The sequence below is a fragment of the Plectropomus leopardus genome, chromosome 10 (assembly GCF_008729295.1).
Source record: "Plectropomus leopardus isolate mb chromosome 10, YSFRI_Pleo_2.0, whole genome shotgun sequence".
In the NCBI taxonomy this organism is placed as follows: Eukaryota; Metazoa; Chordata; class Actinopteri; order Perciformes; family Serranidae; genus Plectropomus; species Plectropomus leopardus.
Window position 1 is genome coordinate 24051564 of NC_056472.1, and position 20267 is coordinate 24071830.

Below are 20267 nucleotides of genomic sequence, written 5' to 3' on the forward strand. Positions count from 1 at the left end.
TTTACAATAACACTCTTTGAAAGGCCCAATTTAAAGTTGATTTGCACATGGGAATTAGAGGCTCATTTTCATTCTACATCGCTGCAGAGTTTGAGTTAAGAACAAAAATCTGAAAAAAACAAACAAACAAAAAAAAAAAAAACAAACATTTGTTTTAACTGACCATCAAAGAAAATAAGCTTTAGTTTTTTTCTGCCATTTCTATTGACAGTCTGGAAGTAAACAAATCTTAAAAAGTTTAGATGTTAGATATGTCCAGTACAGGAATGTCAGTGGTTAACTGTTAATCAGTTAACCACCAAAAATATTTTTGACCTGTTATGCATGTTGGTCTATAGGTTAATTTTGCTACTCTTCAGTTTACTACACAGCACACACCTTCATCCTTTTTCCACCAACATGGTAGAAGTTTCATTCCTGTTTCCGCACCATTTTTGAACCAATCAAAGCCAAAAGCCAAATTAACTAAATCTGACCTCCCTAATCCAGTAATAGTCCTTGTATTAAAAGACATGCTTATGATCAATTTCAGAGTTTTAGCATGTTCTAATTTTGTGTATTTTTTGCAAAGCGGCTTTCATTTTACTATATCGTACCTTTAAAGTAGAATCACTAATCACTTTGAATAAAGTCAAGCACTCCACATATTATCTTTAAGATAGTGCCTCTCCTGGGTTAAATGTAAGACATAGTGAAACTCTCATTCTTTTGTTTGAGTCGAGTGCAGAGCATTGTTTCCCACTGCACCATGTTCACTCATCCCTGCAGGCTGTGTTTAAGAGCCATTATTCCAGCTAACAGACCGGTCAGCAGGCCTTGGATGTGTTTAGTGATGTGTATTCTCTCATGACATTTGGAGTGCATAAATGGACAAAGTGTTCATGTGGTGGTTTTATTTTTTGTCTCTGTACGGGACAGTAGAGGCTGTGATGGTGCAGAGTCGCAGCTGTGCGCAATTTGTAATCAGGGCTATTGTCTTTTTATGTGCTGGCAGTGAGTCTGGGGCAAAAGACAACACACACTTGGCAGCTGTGGACGATTCTCATGATGACACACTACACTCAACCTTTGACCAGGTGACATTGATTGATGGGCAGGTATTTCCAGTACAGTGTTCAGCCTCTGTGTACATGATGAGGCACAGAAACCCACTAAAACTGGCAAGAAAACAATACGTCTCTCACCATATTGACATATTGTGTTTGTAAAACACACTGTTGTTACATATGTTGTTTTTTTTTTCTCCTAATGAGCTATTATCTTATCGGCTTACATACTCCGTGAAGGTTTCTCCTTAAAGCAAGCTGAAATACTCCTAAAATGCAGGGGGCAGTGTATTAAAAACTCAAATCTACAGCATGATTTCATTTTTTCTGCCCATCCGCGCAGTGACGTTTCTTGCACATTTGGTGCCACTGGCACTAAAGTTCATCCAAATGATGTGCCAGCTATGGATAATGTCATTTTGACTTAATGGGCACAGCATATACAGAGGGTGTCCTTTGTCCTTATGGCAGTCAGGACTCAACCCCAAAAAGTGTGAAGTTGTGGGATATTAGGTTGAAAGCAGGTGTGTTTGAGAAGACTGGGGAGATGTTGTCTGCCTCAGGTCTGAATCTAAAGAGGAACAATAGCTTATTCGGTTGACCGGTTACTGTTGCCACTTCATCCTCAACTTCCAACACTAATAATTGTCTTGACTGATCTCTGCTGAAACTCAGATTCAGTCCAGTGGACAGAGCAGTGCCAACAGGTCTTTTACAGGATCCACAGAAGAATGGCTCTTATTTAGCTTTTTGCTTTGGCTCCAGACCTGCTCCAGATCCTGCACTGGACACAAAACTGGAAGCTGTTTATTCCCAGGAAAGACAGCAGATGATGAAGTGGCCAATGCTTCACCAGTGAGGACATCTAAATGGCAAAATGCACCGACAGCATATGATGTATCACCCACACACCCATTGTCTTCTTTGTAAGCCCACCCACCACCCATGTGTGTCATTGTGGGTTAATACACATCATCTGGTAGGGATATTCCTCTGTCCCGTTTCCCAGTGTGTTGTGTAGAATTAATTTTCCCTCATCAGCCACGCATGTTTTATTTGTTCTGTATACAAAGCTTGGGCAGCATCACAGTATCCCAAAGGTATGCTTATTAATGCCGCCATAAATACAGGTGCTCCTCTTTCTCTTACACTTATTGTATGTAGTGCACAGCATGCACCACCAGAGCTCAGTCTCCAGTCTCTGGTGGAACAGGCAGCTGAGCTAAACAACACCACGACACCTAATGGTGGAGGGATAAGTTACAGTAGTGTAGACAGCCAGCGGCCAGCAACAGCAGAGAGAGACCGTGGAGAATAATGGCATGTTTGTTTACATCTAACTTGGTGAATTAAGGATTTATTTGTACTGAACTAGCGTTGGTGATTGTTGGCGCAGTGGACAAGATGGTTTGGGTGAGTCCTATTTGTTTTTGTTGAGTTCAAATGAAGTGTTTTTTTATGAGGCAATTAAGCCTTGTCAGTCTTTCCTGATAGAGAAAAAGTGCTATTCAAAAGGTATATAGCTGTATTTCTCTATTTCAGAAGGTAAATAGGCGTTAGAATATTACTTTTCTCAACATTTTGTGGGTTTCTATTGTGTATATATTAGTAGGTGGGGTTTGGGGGGTTAGCGCCGCAAACCTATACCGTTACTGTATATCCTGGTGAGGAGTATGAAAAATGAGATATTACCCAAGCCTAATGTATACATGCACAAGATGTTAAACCATTACAGCATTGTCATTATCAATCAATCCATTATTTGCTTTTTAATCAATTGACCATCTTGCTAATAAATTACAGATGTCTGTTTTACAATCAATTAACTATCTTGCTAATAAATTAGAGATGCCTGTGTGCAGTTCTCACAGTCCAAATGATGCCTTCAAACCTTTTATTTTGTCTTTGAGAAGCCACAGAAATAGACATCATTCAGTTGACTCAAAAATCTAATCAAGACAAGAAGTCACTGTCAAAAAGGCTGACAGTTTTACTTCATAAAAGACTGACTGATCTGTACTGTCATATATTCCTTTACTGTTGATCTAATCCCTTTATGCTTTCAGCAACACTTCTAAACACCATTTTTTCTGCATGCAGCCTTCTTGATCTCTAACTCTCTTGCTCTTAACAAGGTCTGACATGCTATTGTGTTTTGGTGCGCAGACCACCAGGTTTTGTGCTTTCTTCGTACCCATATTTAACATTCTTCAGTGTGGCTTTCAGCCTGCTGCAAACTGGTAATTGGGTTTGCGAGCGGACTGAGACCACAGTTAAAGAGTCCCTGCCTTGTCTGATTTAATACCCGGTCTTTATGGACTGATCTCTGGAAGAAAGGCTTGAACAGGCCCGCTCAAGTCTGACTGGGCTGGGCTGGACCGAGAAGGAGACAATATGAGTCTGACGGATGGACCCCGACAGCTTGTCCCTGTCAGTGACCTGCTCCAGAGTCCCTGCGAGTGAATCACACGCAGTGTCAGCTCGGCCTTGGTCAGCCCACTCTACCATTGCACCGAGGTGAGAAGACATACTGAGCAGAGTGCCCGGGGTGAAAACCCTCATTTGCAGCAGCAGAGCACACACAGTCCAAGATGTGGGTCAAACATGACCTGTGTGCGAACAGCTCATACATGCATCCGCAACAAACATCACGAACCAAAAACAGCAATCTATCCCAATTGATAGCCAATTCTTTGGAGGCTAGCTGGTCATTAAAACCATGAGCAGCACCAAGTGTGGTGCAAACAATGAGGGAATAAGAGACACATGCAGCCTCCACACCTTTGGGAAACTCATTAGTCCAGGTAATACAGGCCAGAGCCAACCCTATATTAAATAATGGTCAGATTTTGGAGGGCTACAAACTCTGGGAATCCCATCCGGACATTGGGAAAATCAATTGAATAGCTGCTTTATATCCAGTGTCTCTTGAGGGCTAATCAAGCCCTTGTAGCAGATCCCTTTGCCCATAACTATTCAAGGTTGTGGAATCAAATTCCCTACTCTTCTCACAATCCTACGGAAACAATAAGAGTATTCCCATCTGACACCAAATTCACAACAAACAAATCATTAGAGCAGCAATCCAAACAAGAGTTCCTCTTTGTCTCCAACTTTAGAACGTTACAATTTCTGGTTTGGACTCAATCGTAATAATAACTACCTTTAAATGACTTTGACCTGTGAGCAAGTAAGAAGCCAGAGGTGGTCATTTGAAGTTAATTTAATAGCAGTCATGAGAGTCTAGCTGCTCCATGTCTTTCATCCCCAGCACATGAAGACAAATATCCCAAACCTTTGAACCAGAAAACAATCACCCACTGGGGACTTTATCAACCAATTAATCTCCTTTACCACCGGATTTCATCTTTAACAGACACCAAACCTTCATTCTGTTCAATTACTCAGAGACTAGAACTGGAGAAAGCGAAGGCAGAAAAATTAATTTGACACATGGCAACAAGGCAGCACAATTTAATAAAGTACAAAATACAATACTGAAATCAAAACGCCTGCAATGTCTCCACTGACAAAAGGCTGCAGTGCTTTCTTGAACTTTAAAGGACAGATGTAAAAGACATTTAATACTCAAGATACTTAATTACTAAATCCAGGGTTCATACACACATAAATTCAATGACTTTTTCAAGCACTACATTATCACTTTTAAGCATAAAAAAAACATTTGATTTTCAAATATTTTTTCATTAAAAGTAAATAAATATGCTAAATGTCTCCCCTTTGAGTGAAGGGGTACTTTTCACCCTCTTTTAGGCATAATTGTATAAAATCATCAAAAAAAAATATTTGAGTGTCATAGAACCGTCCAGAAAAAAAAGCACAAAGAAATGATGCCAGCTGGAATTTAGGTTTCATTTTCAGTTTTCAGCGGAGCTATTATATAGGTGCATCATTCAGTACATTTACATGCAGTTTGGTCAAGCTACGGTTATAGCTCGATTAGGCCATTAAACTGGACTACTGTCCTTGTCCCAGCATACAAGCACCGGGGGAGAATTGATTTAATGAGGGAAGTATATCCGACTCCACCAAGGCAGGGGGAGATGTGTCCTTTTTTGGCTAGTTGCAATAAACCTATATTATTTAAACAGTCTATGATATAGACAGAATCACAAACATAGCTGTTTATTTACAGCATTATGTGGTTCATTTGAATTTCAAGGACTTTTTCAGCAATTTGACAAAAAGGGTTTTTTTAAAGGTATTCCAGGTCTCTATTTTCTACCCACAAAATTCAAGCACTTCAAGCCGCTGTAAATCAAGTTTTCAATTCATACAAACAAATAATTACAACATAGGCGTGTTAGGTTGCCACCTCTGAAGCATTTTTTCAAACAAAAAATATGAAGAAACAATGCAGGGAGCATTTAAATATGTGCATGTAAATGTGAATGTTTGAGGCCATAGTATGTGTTTTTATCCCTGTGTGTGTGTGTGTGTGTGTGTGTGTATATGTGTGACAGACAGAGACAAAGAGGGTCCATGTCCCAGATTACAAGTTCAATGTGAGCTTGTCTGTTTCTCAACATGCCTCCATTTATAATCTTCAAGTCAGACAGAGGAGCCTTTCAAAGTGCCATTAAATAGCCAAACTGCCCTGTGACACTGCGTCACCTTTGACCCCTCCGTTGGGGGGTAATATTGACTTTACAGCTATCAATATTTGACCGGGGGACCCAGAGGACCAACTTGATTTAACTGATCTGATGAGCTGTCCTGTCTCTGATCTATATGGAAATCCTCCACAGACCGAAGCAAACTACCACACAGGGGCTCACGTGTGGAGGCACATACGGTACGTAAGAAACCCATAATCACACACGTGCGCACAAGCAGTCAATTACCTATTAAAGACAGCTCAATACTTGAAGAGAAACCAAGTTAAATTCCATTAAGTTTGGCTCTCATTGTGTTACTTTATCCTATAACTATAAGAGCGAAAGCCTATTTCACAGTTAAATAACCAAAGCCATCATATACTGTAACTTAGTTGGATTATAACTGTGCAAAAGATTTTCAGACAACAAAATTGCCTAATCAATTATGTTTCATTGATCTTTTTAAGCAGTCTGAGGGGTCTGATAAGGCTAACAGGCTGATTTCACTACCTTGTGTCAAACCTTCTATTTTAGCTAATTACAGGTATGATTACCATCTTGAACAGTTAGTTACAGTGCAACATCAGGCGTTTATGTATTATCTATTCGTGTAGTCTTTTGAGGACAATAAAAGCAACTCCTTTTGTTGTCTATGTACAGGCGGTCGGGAGATTTAACAACATAGATTTACAACAGAAAAGTACTTGGGTCTACTTTTATCAGTCTTTTAATAGCAGCTGGAGGTTGATAATTAAAGGACGGTGGACAAGTGGACAGGGAGGTTTGGAGTATATTGAGCCAAACAGAGAGTATTTAAGGCTAAGTTCTGTATTTTTCAGCCTGGTCTTCTACATGTCTTTTTGTCTGAATGGCTAAAGGTAACAACATTTTTTTATATTAGTCCAGGATTGACAGAGTGCACCAGGCTGCACTGCAAACACTGGGGCAATGTGGGCGCCGTCAATCCACTAAAAGTGCTTGTTTTTGCTATCGACAGGCTCAGATTGTAATTCTATGTTTCTGAAAACATTGTAGGAGGGATTCCTAAAGATAGACCTTTTTGTTAACGAGTAAGATGCTTTTTGTTTAACCAGAGATGACTGCCCAAATTGGCTATCGCCACCAAACTCCATTCAAATAAACAGTAATTTTATCATTGTATATCACACTACATTCACAGTCAACAGAAACAAAATACAACTCACAAAAGTTGTCTTGGTTCACTTTTGCTGGCTTGACACACACTAAAATTGTGGTTTATTTAAATGGAATCTGGTGGAATTGGCAACGGTGATTTCAGAGCAAAGCAAAAAGGATCCTACTTTTAAACAAAAAGGTCTATCTCTGTATGGATCCTTTCCATGTTTTAGACCCTTACAATAACAATCAGAGCCTGTCAGAGGCAAAAACAAGCACTTTTTGTGAATGCACACTGACAATATAAGCATTTCTTTAAGAGTTAGCAGCCTGTCGTGCTCAATACTGGACCAGTTGGACAATTTGTTATTTAACTTTAAATTTAACTTTAAAATTTAACTTTATTTAACTTCCTTTTTCAGATATCAACTGCTCCACAGAGGAAAGAGGAATGGTTTGCATACAGTTATGAAACAGGAGTCGATTGTGCAAATATATCTTTTTAAATAAACTAGGTAAACTTATTCTCCTGTTAGTGGCAGAGATAACTGACAGACATAAAGCCTGCTGGTTTGAAGAGCTTTTATTGCTCTGAATAAGTCTTTATTAAGTCAATACAATCCTGAGTGCTTTACCAACTAGCCCCTGTGAATACCCTACAGTACATTTTAAAGTTTGATTCCTGAATGTGTTTTTTTTCTGTTCAGTAGCTGCATGGATAAGTGTGTCTGTATTCTGTGTCACTGACCATCTTCTTTGCAGGCTGAAGCACATTATTCATTGATAAGTTGCCCTTCTGCTCTTTGTGCTTGTGTCTGTCGGGTGGGTGTGCTTCCTTCAATATAAAACCTTTATCTAAAGGTCAGTCCTTAAATCTTCAGACATGCCCACTCATGTCTGCAGAACAAACACACCCAGACACACAGAGACATAAACTCAGCGTGTCATGAGCACACACACAAATGTGCACATTCCTGTATGCATTTAAAGGCATACCAAGTATTATCTGACATAAATTTACCTGCCAAGTGACATTTTTCAACAAACCAAGCAGTAGTAATAAAGTAGTATCTGAATACCGTATGCAAAGGGTACATTATAATGCACAAGCCCTGCTTTTTCTCTGTAATGGCAACTTGTCCTCACAGTATTTTAAGTGACCACCTGACTGCCTATATGTATTCCTGTCATGAAAAGCTTCTACCTTCAATCTTTTTGCTCTCCATTTTCTCTTTTGACCTTTGCATTTGTTCACAATTGATGCTCAATTTGCTGGCATTTAGAGCCAAAATGAGTTTTGCAGTAACCCTTGGTGACCCAGTCAGTGAGCAATTGGATCATTTGGTAGCTGTCACTCTCGCCAGATTGAGGTAAGTCTAGCTAATTTTGAGAAGTACAGTGTATATCATTTCATTAATTCACGTTCTTCACTTAAGACACAGGCAAAGAAAAAAATTGCCAGTTATATCTAAATTGGTCAATGGCGCTCCCATGTTCTTGTGTGAGTCATTCCCACACATATGTAGGACAGACATCCTCCTTGCAATTACTTGATCATATTTTTGAACAGTATTATTTTAAAGAATGTAACACACAATAGTAGCTGAGGTTACATCATGGATATTTCTTCAGTCCGATTTCAACTTCACTGTTAACATGGCCAGGAAACAAAGTGATCCTATAAGATGTGTTTACATGCCCCAAAGCATTTAATCAGAATATAAGCAAGCATTGACTTGAGCAATGTGCTTACACCTGCTGTATATAACAGAACATTGCTTTGTCTTAGCACTGCTGTGTGTATGTGTGTTTGTATGTGTGTGTCTGTGTGTGTGTGACAGAGAGTTATAGAGAGGGGGAAGAGGAGGTGGAAGGTGGACTATTGCAAGCAATGCTTCTGAATTGAATTGGATTGAATTATTAATGATTCAGAACGCCACAGGTCGGGCCTCATCACTGGATGCAAAGCAAGTGCTTCACTGCAGTTGACAGTTCCAAATAACTGTCAAAATTGATCTCAGCTGTTACCTTTTCTCGTCAGACATCCAATTTAATACTTGAAGCAAGGGTTGAAGACTGCGCTGAGAACACTGGCGTCGATTACCATGGCAACACATAAAGCTTTGAAGCAATGGGGTCAGCCCCCGGCAGTAATAATTTCCAATTGAACGGATGTTCTGAGGTTTACAGCACTCCTCTCAACCATATCGATGTGATTACATGATGTATTTTTATTCAAAATGGGCTATTATCCTGACGACTAGTGGAATACTATGGTCCATGTAAACGCACCTAGTGAGACAGCAATGTTTTCTCGTAGCATCTGAAGTCTTTAATTTAACATCTTGATTTAACATCTAGACTATGTATATTTTTTATAGACAGAAGTTAATAAAAGAGGAGCAAAAACATTATTAATTTACGTCAGTGAAGCCTCCAAATTGCATCAATGGTGACGCCATTGTTGACGGCAACTAATAACTACAGACATCAGGCTGGTACACACTTGCACACATACATAAAAAAACTGTCATTGAAATAACACACAGTGGGTGCATGCACAGGTTTCAGACATACAAGAGAAGGGATGTGTTAAATACCTGAGCCTCTCTTGGAGACCACCTTTAAACTCTTGGACAGCGTGACGTACAGCAGGATCAGCAGAGGGCTGGGAGGTCTCATCTTCCCCCCGTCCTCACAGCCTGGAGGAGGAGACACGGGTAGAGAGAAGGAGGGATGGCAGCAGAGAGAGAAAGAGAGTGATCAGTCAGTGCTTATACACGAGATCAAGTACCTCCTTGTTGCTACTAGACAACAGTAAGTGTCAGCGTGGAGGGATGTTCTGTAACGGCCCAAACACTACAGCAAGCAAGCACACACACTGCAAATATTTGCAAGCCCACACACACTAATACACAGTTGGACACTCACATCATAGCATTTTGCACATTCCCCTGGGGGTCTTTCTTGTAATGATTTCCTCTCATGATTGCAATTGAGACGAGTTATCATAGCAGGGATATATTTCATGAGAAACCATTCCCTAAGATGCTGACGAATCAATAAAGAAATAATTACATGTGTAAGAAACAGCACTTTAAGTCGCCAGCTTCATTAAAAACATTGGAGACCTTGAAAGAAATTTCAAATTATCACCTTGTGACTCGTGGAGATGCTGCAAGTATCCCACCCATATCCCTTATCGACCCATATATCATATTAATTGATGGAGGTGACTCGTTCTCCACTTCTCATCTTCTCTGAGTAAATGACATAATCTAACATGTAGTAATTACCCTCTAATAGCCAGCTCCTGAAATAGCGCCAGTGCTGCTGTATAAATTTGATGTTTAATAAAAAAAAAAGAATACACTCATCAAAGTAACAGTTTATTAGTTTTAGTGCTAGCCGATGGCAATATCTTTCAAATTCAACCATCATCTAACAGACAAAACAAGCCACAAATCAAAAGTAGAAAGAGAAGTTAATAAAAGTGTAAAACGTTCAACATTTTGGGAAAATCTCTCATTCATGTACTTACAAAGACTTAGATGAGAAGATTGATACCACTCTCATGTCTCTACATTAAAGCTACAGACTGAAGCTGGTCAGCTAAGCAGCAGCGTCTGAGGCTGTAAACTGAAGCCAGTGCCAGAGTGCCAAAAACTTCACTTCCTCAAAGGGAGTCCCTGTAGACTCGCGTTTTAATACTCAACTATAGAAGAACAGGTTAAGAGCCTCTTACAAAAAACGGTCCTGGTCTCTAAAGCTAATTTTCCCTATTCATTTAGATTCAGGGGATGATACCAGTCATTCAAGCACCTAGAATTCAGTACTAGTACCCAACAGTACCTTTAGTAGTACAGTACTAACCAATAGAGTGGCCGACGAAGTGACGGACAGAGCGACTAGCTTCACAAGCTTTGTAGTGCTTCCAGTTCCTTTCTTAAGTTGAACCCAGCAGCACAGCCGGCCTCGGAGCTCCATGGATTAACTGCCAGGTTTTGGGGAGCTTCACTTTTGTCTAAACCCAGCTCACCCTGATGTACTCCCATGTACCCACATTTGGCATGGATGGATTTAACCTGAATTGGTACCAATCAGAGGTTTGAGGCCTCAAAATCGTATCCCACAAACCAAGGGGTGATGTAAGCACAAAGACTGGACACAGAAAGAAACTGCTAGCCTGGTTCTGCTTGAAGGTGACAAAATCCACCTACCAGCACCTCTAAAGCCAAAAAATTAACACTATTTCATGGTATGGGCGAGTAAATTCCTGGAGTATCTACTGGTTGCTTGGTTCAGTTTGTACAGACTAAGCAAACCAGATATATCCTAGCATGTTCATTAGTGAGCTTCAAAGGTCCTGATAGGCACCTGGCTTGATGTTTCCCCCCTTTTTCCAGTCTTTGCGCTAAGCTAAGTTTGCTGGCTTTGGTCAGCAGGTTCATATTTACAGTACTGATGTGTGTGTGGTATCCATCTCATCAACTAACTCTTGGCAAGAAGGCGAAGGAGCATTTCTCTCAATATGTTGAACTTTTACATTTAATTGGACCCATTGCTTTGTTTCATTGTTTCAACTGAGTGGAAAAGCTCTCACTCCACTGAATCTGCCAGTCTGAGAAGTGTGTCAGAGGTACCAGACGACCAAACAGAATGAGGTGATAGGAGGAGAAGAGCAGATCCATGTTTCTGTGCAGTGTAACTATAAGAAAGGAAGAGTACAACACACAGCAAATTAACCCGATGAGCCAGAAAGGAGAAGACGAGGCGCCCTGGCCTTTAGAGACAGAGACTAACAGCGCAGAGAGCAGGAGCCAGGAGGGACCCTGGAGTCTGCGGCAAGTCACGTGCACTCCAGATTAGCATAGCTAATGAAAGGAGCCTCTCTCAGTGTGTGTTTACACGATACTCGCAAGGCCCGCTCTGAAAAGAAGCCTTTCTCTCCTCCTCGATCGCATTCTACTTGGAAACAACGTTCCAGTCGATAAACACCGCTCTGCCAATAACATTCTGGCAAATGCCACAGCTGAAGGATTGGCTCCTCTTTGCTCGGCTAAAAGGCCTTTAAAAACACTTGCCGATAAGCCGGTCGGGTCTAATTGTGTGTTTGAAGCTGCAGCAGTAACCCCACGCTCGGTTTATCGCTTTGTGTGCACATATATCACCAACCAGAAACACTTGAGAGGTCCAAATCCTAAAGAGGTCAGTTCAGAGTTCAACTCAATTCAGATAAGAGACCTTAATCTGAAACCCCACAATATCTCTTTTTAAACACAAAAACATCCCATGACTGTTGCTGCAGTACTGTCCTACTAAAGTAACAGGACTAACTTAATAGAGAGGCTTGAAGCTACCAAATACACAATGACCAGTAAAAATTTTAAAAAATCAAGAAACATGGAAGAGTTTCACTGAGACCATAATCACACAAACACAAGCAGAGGAGAGAGAAAGACACAGCTGACATCACCATTGTGGCTGCATGATATTGAGCTCTTCACTGCTGCTAACTGAAAAACAGCAGTGCATGTTGTTCCTGGCTCCTTGTAAAACTCCTGAACTCTAGCACAGCTTTCCTAATGTAACTATAACAGTACCTGCCAAATGCTCTCTCACGTCAAGATAGTAATTTGCTGACTGATTGCCCACGTCAAAATTGTTAATCATAACATGTCATTCATTTTTGTATTCAGTGCTAAAGCATTGTTCTACTCAAATAAAGTTAAAATAAACACCCAATTTGAGTTTGTTCCGTGTAGTTCGACAGCCTGGTCTAACTCCCTGTGCATCAGAATTGAGCGGTATCACGGTATTACTGTATACCAGGGTATTTAGAAATCCTGAAGGTATGTTCTTCAATACTGTCATAAATACAAGTGCTCCTGGTTCTATTACACTCATTGTATGTAGTGCACAGCATGCACCACCAGAGCTCTACTGATGGAACAGGCAGCTGAGCTGAAAGACACCACGGCACCTAGTGGTGAGGGATAAGTAACAGGACTGTAAACAGCCGACGGCCAGCAATGGCAGAGAGAGACCGTGGGGTATAACGGCATATTTTTTACAATCAACTTAGTGAATTAAGAATATATTTCTGCCAAACCGCTGCTGGTGATTGTTAGAAGAGCAGAGCTTAACTACAGTAGCAAGAGTAACCAAGATGGTTTGGGTGGGTTGTATTTTGTTTCTGTTGAGTCTGAATGAAGTATTTTATTATGAGGTAATGAGGCAATTATGCCTCATCAGTCTTGTGCGCCCAAGAAAAAGTTGAATTAAAAAAAACACCAGTTGTATTTCTCTGTTTAAAAAGAAAAATATCTGTGAGAATATTACTTTTTTTCACATTTTGTGGGTTTCTATTGTGTAGTGCGCTCGCTATTGGGTGACGGAGGGGTTGTTAACACTGCATACCATCATATACTGTGTAACCTAGTGAAATTTCAGGAAGGTATGAACTATAACATACTGCCCAAGCATAAAAAACCACTGGTCAAAGACCGTTAACGTAGACTATGGACATTGCACCCTTGTTCTGTATCAGATGCACAAGGCTTTCAACCAACTTCAATGCAAATCAATCCACTTCATAAACCGATGTTAAGAGAAACAGACATAGTATTAAGAGCACAAATTTCCGCTGAGAAAGGGGGGAGTGGAGGTGGAGGTGAACAGGTCACATGACTTTGACCCAGGAGACCATGTTTGTGTCCAATGTGAAACTTTAAGTCAGTGTTTAGCTGTTTTGTTATGTCAGTCATTAGTAACTGGAGTTGACTGACATGACTAACATCAACCACAATCCTTTCCTAACATTAACCAGGAAGTTTTGTTGCCAAAACCAAACCGCTGACCCCTTCTGCGTCAACGCAAAAGGCTTCTGCTCAAGTGTGAAATTATGACAAGTACGGATAAGATCCTGCTTAGATTTGGGTTTCCAACTTGGTACTTGTACGGGTCTCAAGAGTATCGAGTGCATAGGTACTACTAAGTATCAATTTACGTTATATCCATCTACGCCAAAAAACCTGAAAGCTCATCTGTGTGAGACCACCTGGTTTAGATAAGAGGAGAATGTGTCTCAAAATCCTCTAAAGCCTGGAAGCCAGTCACTGAGCTCTGAGGTCAGCAACAGAGCTTGGTGAAGCCCCTGTGTTCAACTTTAGACAAGAGGTGGAAACACCCCACAGCCTGAAATCCAGCCATGAAGCCCCGTGGCTGCTCTGTTGGCAAAAATGTTGGCTGCTCCATCGGCTTCCCAGGGTGCCAAAACTATCGCTGAGCTGCCGATCTGTTGCTATAGTTTTGTACTGGTTTGTGTGGTATTGTTTAAAATGTGGCATCCACCCCAAGTCATACTGTGTTTTATCTGTTGTGAGTTTCATAAAAAAAATCATTTTAAATTCAGATTTCATTTTTGGGCATCGATTTAAGGTGCAGAACATACTGTATAACTGCTCCAGTTTGATTCTAGACAGGAGCCATGGTTGCATGCATCCCTACTGTTTTCTGTTTATATCTACACTTTAGCCTGTCCAAAAATGCCACAAAAGATCACTTCACTCCAAGCTCCTGATAAGTTGATTTACCTAACATAACTGAGTGATTGGCAGGTTGTGTTTCTTTAGCTGCAGAATGAGAGCTGCCCCCTGTCACAGCCTGATTCAATAGAACAATACCATTGCACTCCTCTGTGTCCCAATCATGTCATGCCTTTACAGGCTCAGTCGTCTTTGGGTCCTGCCAGCCATGACATCACCGGCCTGCCTTCCTCACACACAGAGGCGCATTGTGCGCCTCCATAATGACCCCCCAGAAACACCCAATGCACCTCAACTCCCCTCATCTCTCCACTCCTCCTCAGTTGTCCCCACAAGTAAGTCAAACCTGCTGCACAAAAGCACTTAAAAACCCAACTTCTAAGCATTAAAACCACGACTCTCCAGAAAAACACTGCTCGTTGATGTGTGAGAGAAGGTATTAACACACATTAAACACCAGTCTGTAGACTCTGTAAAGCAGCAGGATTCCTGTAAAGGATGTAGCTGTTAAGAATTTGCAATTGCTAATCGGAGAGTGAAGCTGTTTTTTTAGACACGCATCACATGGCTCTCAAAGGTTTTCTCATCGTTTCATCATGCACAAAGGGAGTATACACTGAGTTTAAATATCATACCAGTAAATTCTCAGGTTCCTCCAAAAGGCCACGAAGCCTTGCTAACTAGTGAATTTATTTAAGCTATATAAGAGAAATCTTTTATTTTAAATCTTTGTGTGTTTGACTCATCTGACACTCATCCTTGTTTATGGTGTAAGATCCTAGAAATATCCTAAAATTCTCAAAATGTCACAAAACTCTAGAAATGTCCTAAAATCCGAGAAACTTCCTAAAAACCTAGAAATGTCCTAAAATCCTAGAAAAGTCCAAAAATCATAGAAATGTCCTGAAATCCAGAAACATATATGGGGCTGCTGCAACCGGCCCATGTCCTCCTGTCATGCAGCAAAAGTGTCCTCAAGCACAGCAAGTTGTGTATCCCTTATCCACTTAGTCATCATATCTACATTACTGATGATTATTCATAGAAAGCTCTCATGGTATTTTGTGAAGGCACCGATTGCAGGCTTTCCCAACATCTGCCGCCAAATATTGATCTTATATTTTTGGAGCTGGATGTTCATTATCAGCGCTATTGGAATATATATATCAGTCAGCTTTCGATTGCACCACATTCTCTGAGCACAGAGTTTACTCTGGGCCAAGACGGAGCAGCAGGGTGCTAGGCACAGTGAAAATAAAACTCAACTGTTCATTGTGCTGGGTCAAAAAACTCGCCTTTTCAGCAGCTGCTCCTCTTATCCATCAATCTGATCAATTATTCACCCCATGACAAAACTCCTCAAACCCCTGCAGAGGGCTCATGACGAGTCAAGCCAGTTTATGGACCCGCAAAAACGTTCAAATTTAGAGAGGGACAAAGAGTTAAGGAACACACACACACACACAAGATAAAACAGCCATCCACCCTGCAGCAGTCAGCTCCCGCCACACATTTATTCTAATTCTGTGGGAAACACTGAATCATCAACCCTGCAATATCATCACAATATCAATATCAAGGTGTTTGGTCAAAAATATCGTGATATTTGATTTTCTCCGTGTTGCACAGATATTTTTAAAAGTCCTGCACAGCAGTAAGAAGTAACACAGATTTATCTTCTTATTGTAATACAACATTCTGGCATTGCTCGTACTGTTAAATAGAGCCAAGCTGTTTTCTCTGAGGCGTCAGGAGCAGGTGTGTTTGAGGAGGCACACACAGAGGCATGGCGTGATATCCACGCTTCAGCGATGCATGAAGCATGCACACATCATCACACACAGTAGCACACATGCCGTTTGCCTGCTGCTTTTTTTAACCAGAAAATGAGGGGCATGGCCCAGCACTGGCTGCTGACTCGCCCCTGACAAAGGAGCAGAGGAATTTACTGTCTGTTGCCATTGTTATGGGACTGCATCTCCCAGGGTAGCTGTATCTCCTCCTATCTTCCCTTAATGTTTCCCAAATTCAATTATCGCCTCACGCTATTTGTTGCTAGCACACTCCCTCTGCTGTGTGCATGTGGTGCGTGTCTATGTGGCTCTGTGTACGTTAACTCACATATTCCACTTTTGTTATCTCTCGGGACCAAGCAGGACACACACATTCACAGTCTACAAGCAGAACCTAAAAACACACTTTCATTTCGAGCTCTGTTACTGCTGCTGTAGTATGGCAGTTGTGCCATCTTAAGACAGAGAAGGAAACCTCCGCCATCTTGGCACAGCAAGCTGTGGATGATTGATCATGTGATTTAGGGATTTAATCCAATTTGAAGGCAGCCTGCGCTGTGGTCTTAGGTAAAGTACATCTTCATAGCATTTACTGGAGGTGGCTCTGTGCCCCGACAAGACCAGAAATGCAGACGGTGAAAATGCGATTCTGAAAATAATTCATCTGAAACATGTTGTTGTTTCCTTAGAGTCATCATACTACATCTGGTTCAAAAATTAAACATTATGCCATCTAGTGTTTTTACTGTGATACAGAAAGTAGATTACTACAAGTAAAACTGTGTTTTTCTTAAGAACTGACAGAGATGGGCACAAATGCATGAAGAGGTATCTTTGTACAAATTACAAATATTAAAAACATGCAAAATATATTCTATACTGATAGTATTGTATTATTAGGCATTCAGTATCCTCAATATTGGACTGACCTTTACTCTCCACATTAAAAAACATGAGCTTTCCCACATCATAGAATCAATCAATCGGGATATGTTGGAGGTGGGAGGCTGCAAATTTAGGGTGCACGCTGGGTGATTTCTATCAATCAAATGTCTCATTTCCACTCCATGGTTTGGCTCGACTCAACTCAGTTTTGGTACCAGGCCCTAGGCATGGACGGTATCACAGTATTACAATATATCAGGGTATGTAGAAATCCCGAAGGTGTGATTTTAAATGTCGTCCAAAACACGAACCCTCAACTTTCTACTAACTTCTGAAAACTGAGGAGGCTTTATTGAGGATCTTTGGTATGCAGTGCACATCACGTGCCCTGTAGACGATGCACGGGGCACATTGCATGCGTGATCAGTGCGCTCACACTGGTAGCAATTGTTGTTGTTTTGCTGCTGCAGAGCTGCCAACTATTATAACTACTGTATTTCAACAACTAGAAGCACATACTCTGACAACAGAAATGCTGTCAGAGGACTTCTATTTTGAAACATGAATGGTTGAATAAAACAGATAATTTCCTCATGTTTTAAATATCTCGAGCTTTACAAAAAAACATTTAAAAAGAGCAATTATATGAAAATATTTTAAATATCTTGAAAACACAAACATAAGCACTTTGAGTAATTAGTTACAAATCAAATCTTGTTTTGTCCAGCAAAATACAAATCACAAAAAACTCAAAAGTACTTGAATACTGCTCATTTATGAGAGCTAATTAATAAAAACCTGCCTAATTATTCACTTTTGAAAAGGTTATAAAATAGTGTTTTCATAGTCACTTAATGGAAAAATAAAGGCCTGGTCTGTTTATTCAATAAAATGGGAGGTTCATTAAGACAGAAGAGAAAACCGGAGGGTCTGTGCTTCAAACATCTCTGCTGGGTTACAGCGAGGCCACAGAACTTAAGAGTGTACAAGGAATTAAACTTTCTCTCACGCACACATTACAAAACCAGTAGTGGTTTTTGATCAATATTGTATGAGTAATAACTGCTGAATACTACATGAGAATTCAGCAGGTGGAAAAAATATCCCCTTAAGATGCATTCAGATCATTACCCTTGTGTCATGAGATGAGATTTTATATATATATATATATATATATACATATATATATATATATACGGTAGATGTATACCATCCTCCATTCTAGAAACACTACATTATTTATTGCCTTCAGCAGCCTGTGCTCAGCTTCAAAGCAGAGGTCTTCAAGTTTCTGAGGCCAAGGACCCTTCACTCAAAGAGAGGCGGAGCAGGGACCCCCTACTACATGGACTGTATGAATCTTAGTTGCACTTGAAATAACTTTCAAAATAATTTCTGGGTCCTCTATAATTTGCGCTTGCCTGTAGCTGTCAAGTCAGCAGCAGTTGTAGCATAGCTATGTGCAATAGCATCACCTTTTGAACTTTCGCCAGTGGTTCCTGAAGTAGACCGTATGTCAGAATCTCTTGCGTGAAAAATTTGCAAGAATGTCTGCAGACTTGGAATAATCAGGGTTTCCTACACATTCTTTTGTACGTGGCAGCCCGCCACGATCAAAACATACACTGCCACATGCTGGTTTTATACTTTGGAGCTGGACCGCTCAGTTGGAGTGCTACTGGAACGTAGCCTCATTGTGCCATACTGTCAGAGTGCAGTGTGTGCTCTGTGCACAAAATAACAGCCGAGCATCAGACATAGGGAAACTAAAACATGATCATGAATGGTCCAAAAGTTTGCGTTCACTCGCCTCAACTCTCCTCTCTCCCATCAATCTGATCTGATTAGCTCTGACTGAGTTGATAGATCAGTTAAATTTCTGCTAAAGAAAAAAAAAAGATCTTATGAGAATTCTGCCTGATCTGTGGACCCACAAAAATGCTTGAATTTAGGGAATTTATAAGAGGGGACACAGAATGATAAGAAAGGGATGTTTTAAGAGTATGTAAATATTATAACGTGGTGTATTAATTGTTGTTTTTTAATTAATAGCCTTTATCTATGCTAATTATATGCTGGATTAGTGTTAGTAAATTTTCAGACAAACTTCAATTTTTAGCATATTTTAAATTTTCAAACAATAATTTGACAGCACCCCTGTAGTAAATCTGAGGACCACCTGTTAAAAACCAGAGACTGTCTAACTAATGGACGTAGCTACGGTGACAACACCCATTGGTTTATGGACTGCCACTTAGAAGCCTAGACTGCGACCATTAGCGTTGACTCACAAACAGCCTGCCACTCAAGAGGCCCCACCCTTAAATGTGCATATCTTCGAGCCTTAATTAGATGTAAACAGGTGAGTTATTAAAAAAAACAAAAAACAAAACAAAAATGTACAGTTTTTAAGTGTTCAAATTAGCTAGACCAAAACAGTTTTTTTTTACCAGGCTGTAAACATGTTTATTTCTGCTGTAGAATTGGATATTTTAACATGGAGGTCTATGGGGATTTACTTGGTTATGGAGCCAGCCTCAAGTGGCCATTTGATGAACTACAGTTTTTGGCACTTCCACATAGGCCTTATTTTTCAGCCTCTGAGACTGCCGTTTGCTGAAAACCCGTGCTTTAAAGGATACTCTGCATATATGTATAAACTGACTGATAATATGGAGCCAGTTCACCACTGAAGTCGAAAACAGCAATTAAAGGAGATAATCAGAATTATTAATCAAAAGTGAAAGTAAGTTTGTGTACAGATGCAACACTTTCAGATTCCCTGTTCTTCTCTCTCCATCTGTAGTTTCGACTATGCCAACATCAAATGTGACACTAACATGCAGAGCGGCCAGAAACAAAGACAAAGAAGACTACTATAAGCACACACACACACACACACAACACACACACACACACACACACACACACACACACACACACACGAGAGTGAGTCAGAGGTGTTTCTGTGTGTCACTGTGTCAAAGAGATTCATGCTGGGATGCTAGTAAATGGCACAGAGCACTGCAACTATGCTTACTGCATTGTCTACCTGTTCCTTCATCTGTGCCATGTGGCATGTGTGTGTGTCTCTGCTGTTTGCCAGATGTGTCACAGCGTGAGTCAGGTCCCATGAGTATTATTCTGCAGCCGTAATGTGAATCACTGCCTGAGAATAAAAAATAAGCTTGGTGGTAGGCTGAGTGAGCATTCGTTAAAACGCATTTGACCGCTTTTGAC

At 40.5% G+C, this 20267-nt stretch overlaps 1 protein-coding gene across 1 annotated transcript in view; it reads right to left on the reverse strand.

The window, feature by feature from the left end:
- il1rapl1a (interleukin 1 receptor accessory protein-like 1a) overlaps positions 1-9484 on the reverse strand; it is a 206747-nt gene extending 197263 nt beyond the window's left edge. The window contains exon 1 of the mRNA XM_042494889.1: positions 9403-9484. Coding sequence (XP_042350823.1) covers positions 9403-9484 — 82 coding nt within the window. The remainder of the gene's footprint in view (positions 1-9402) is intronic.
- Between the last annotated feature and the right edge of the window lie 10783 nt (positions 9485-20267).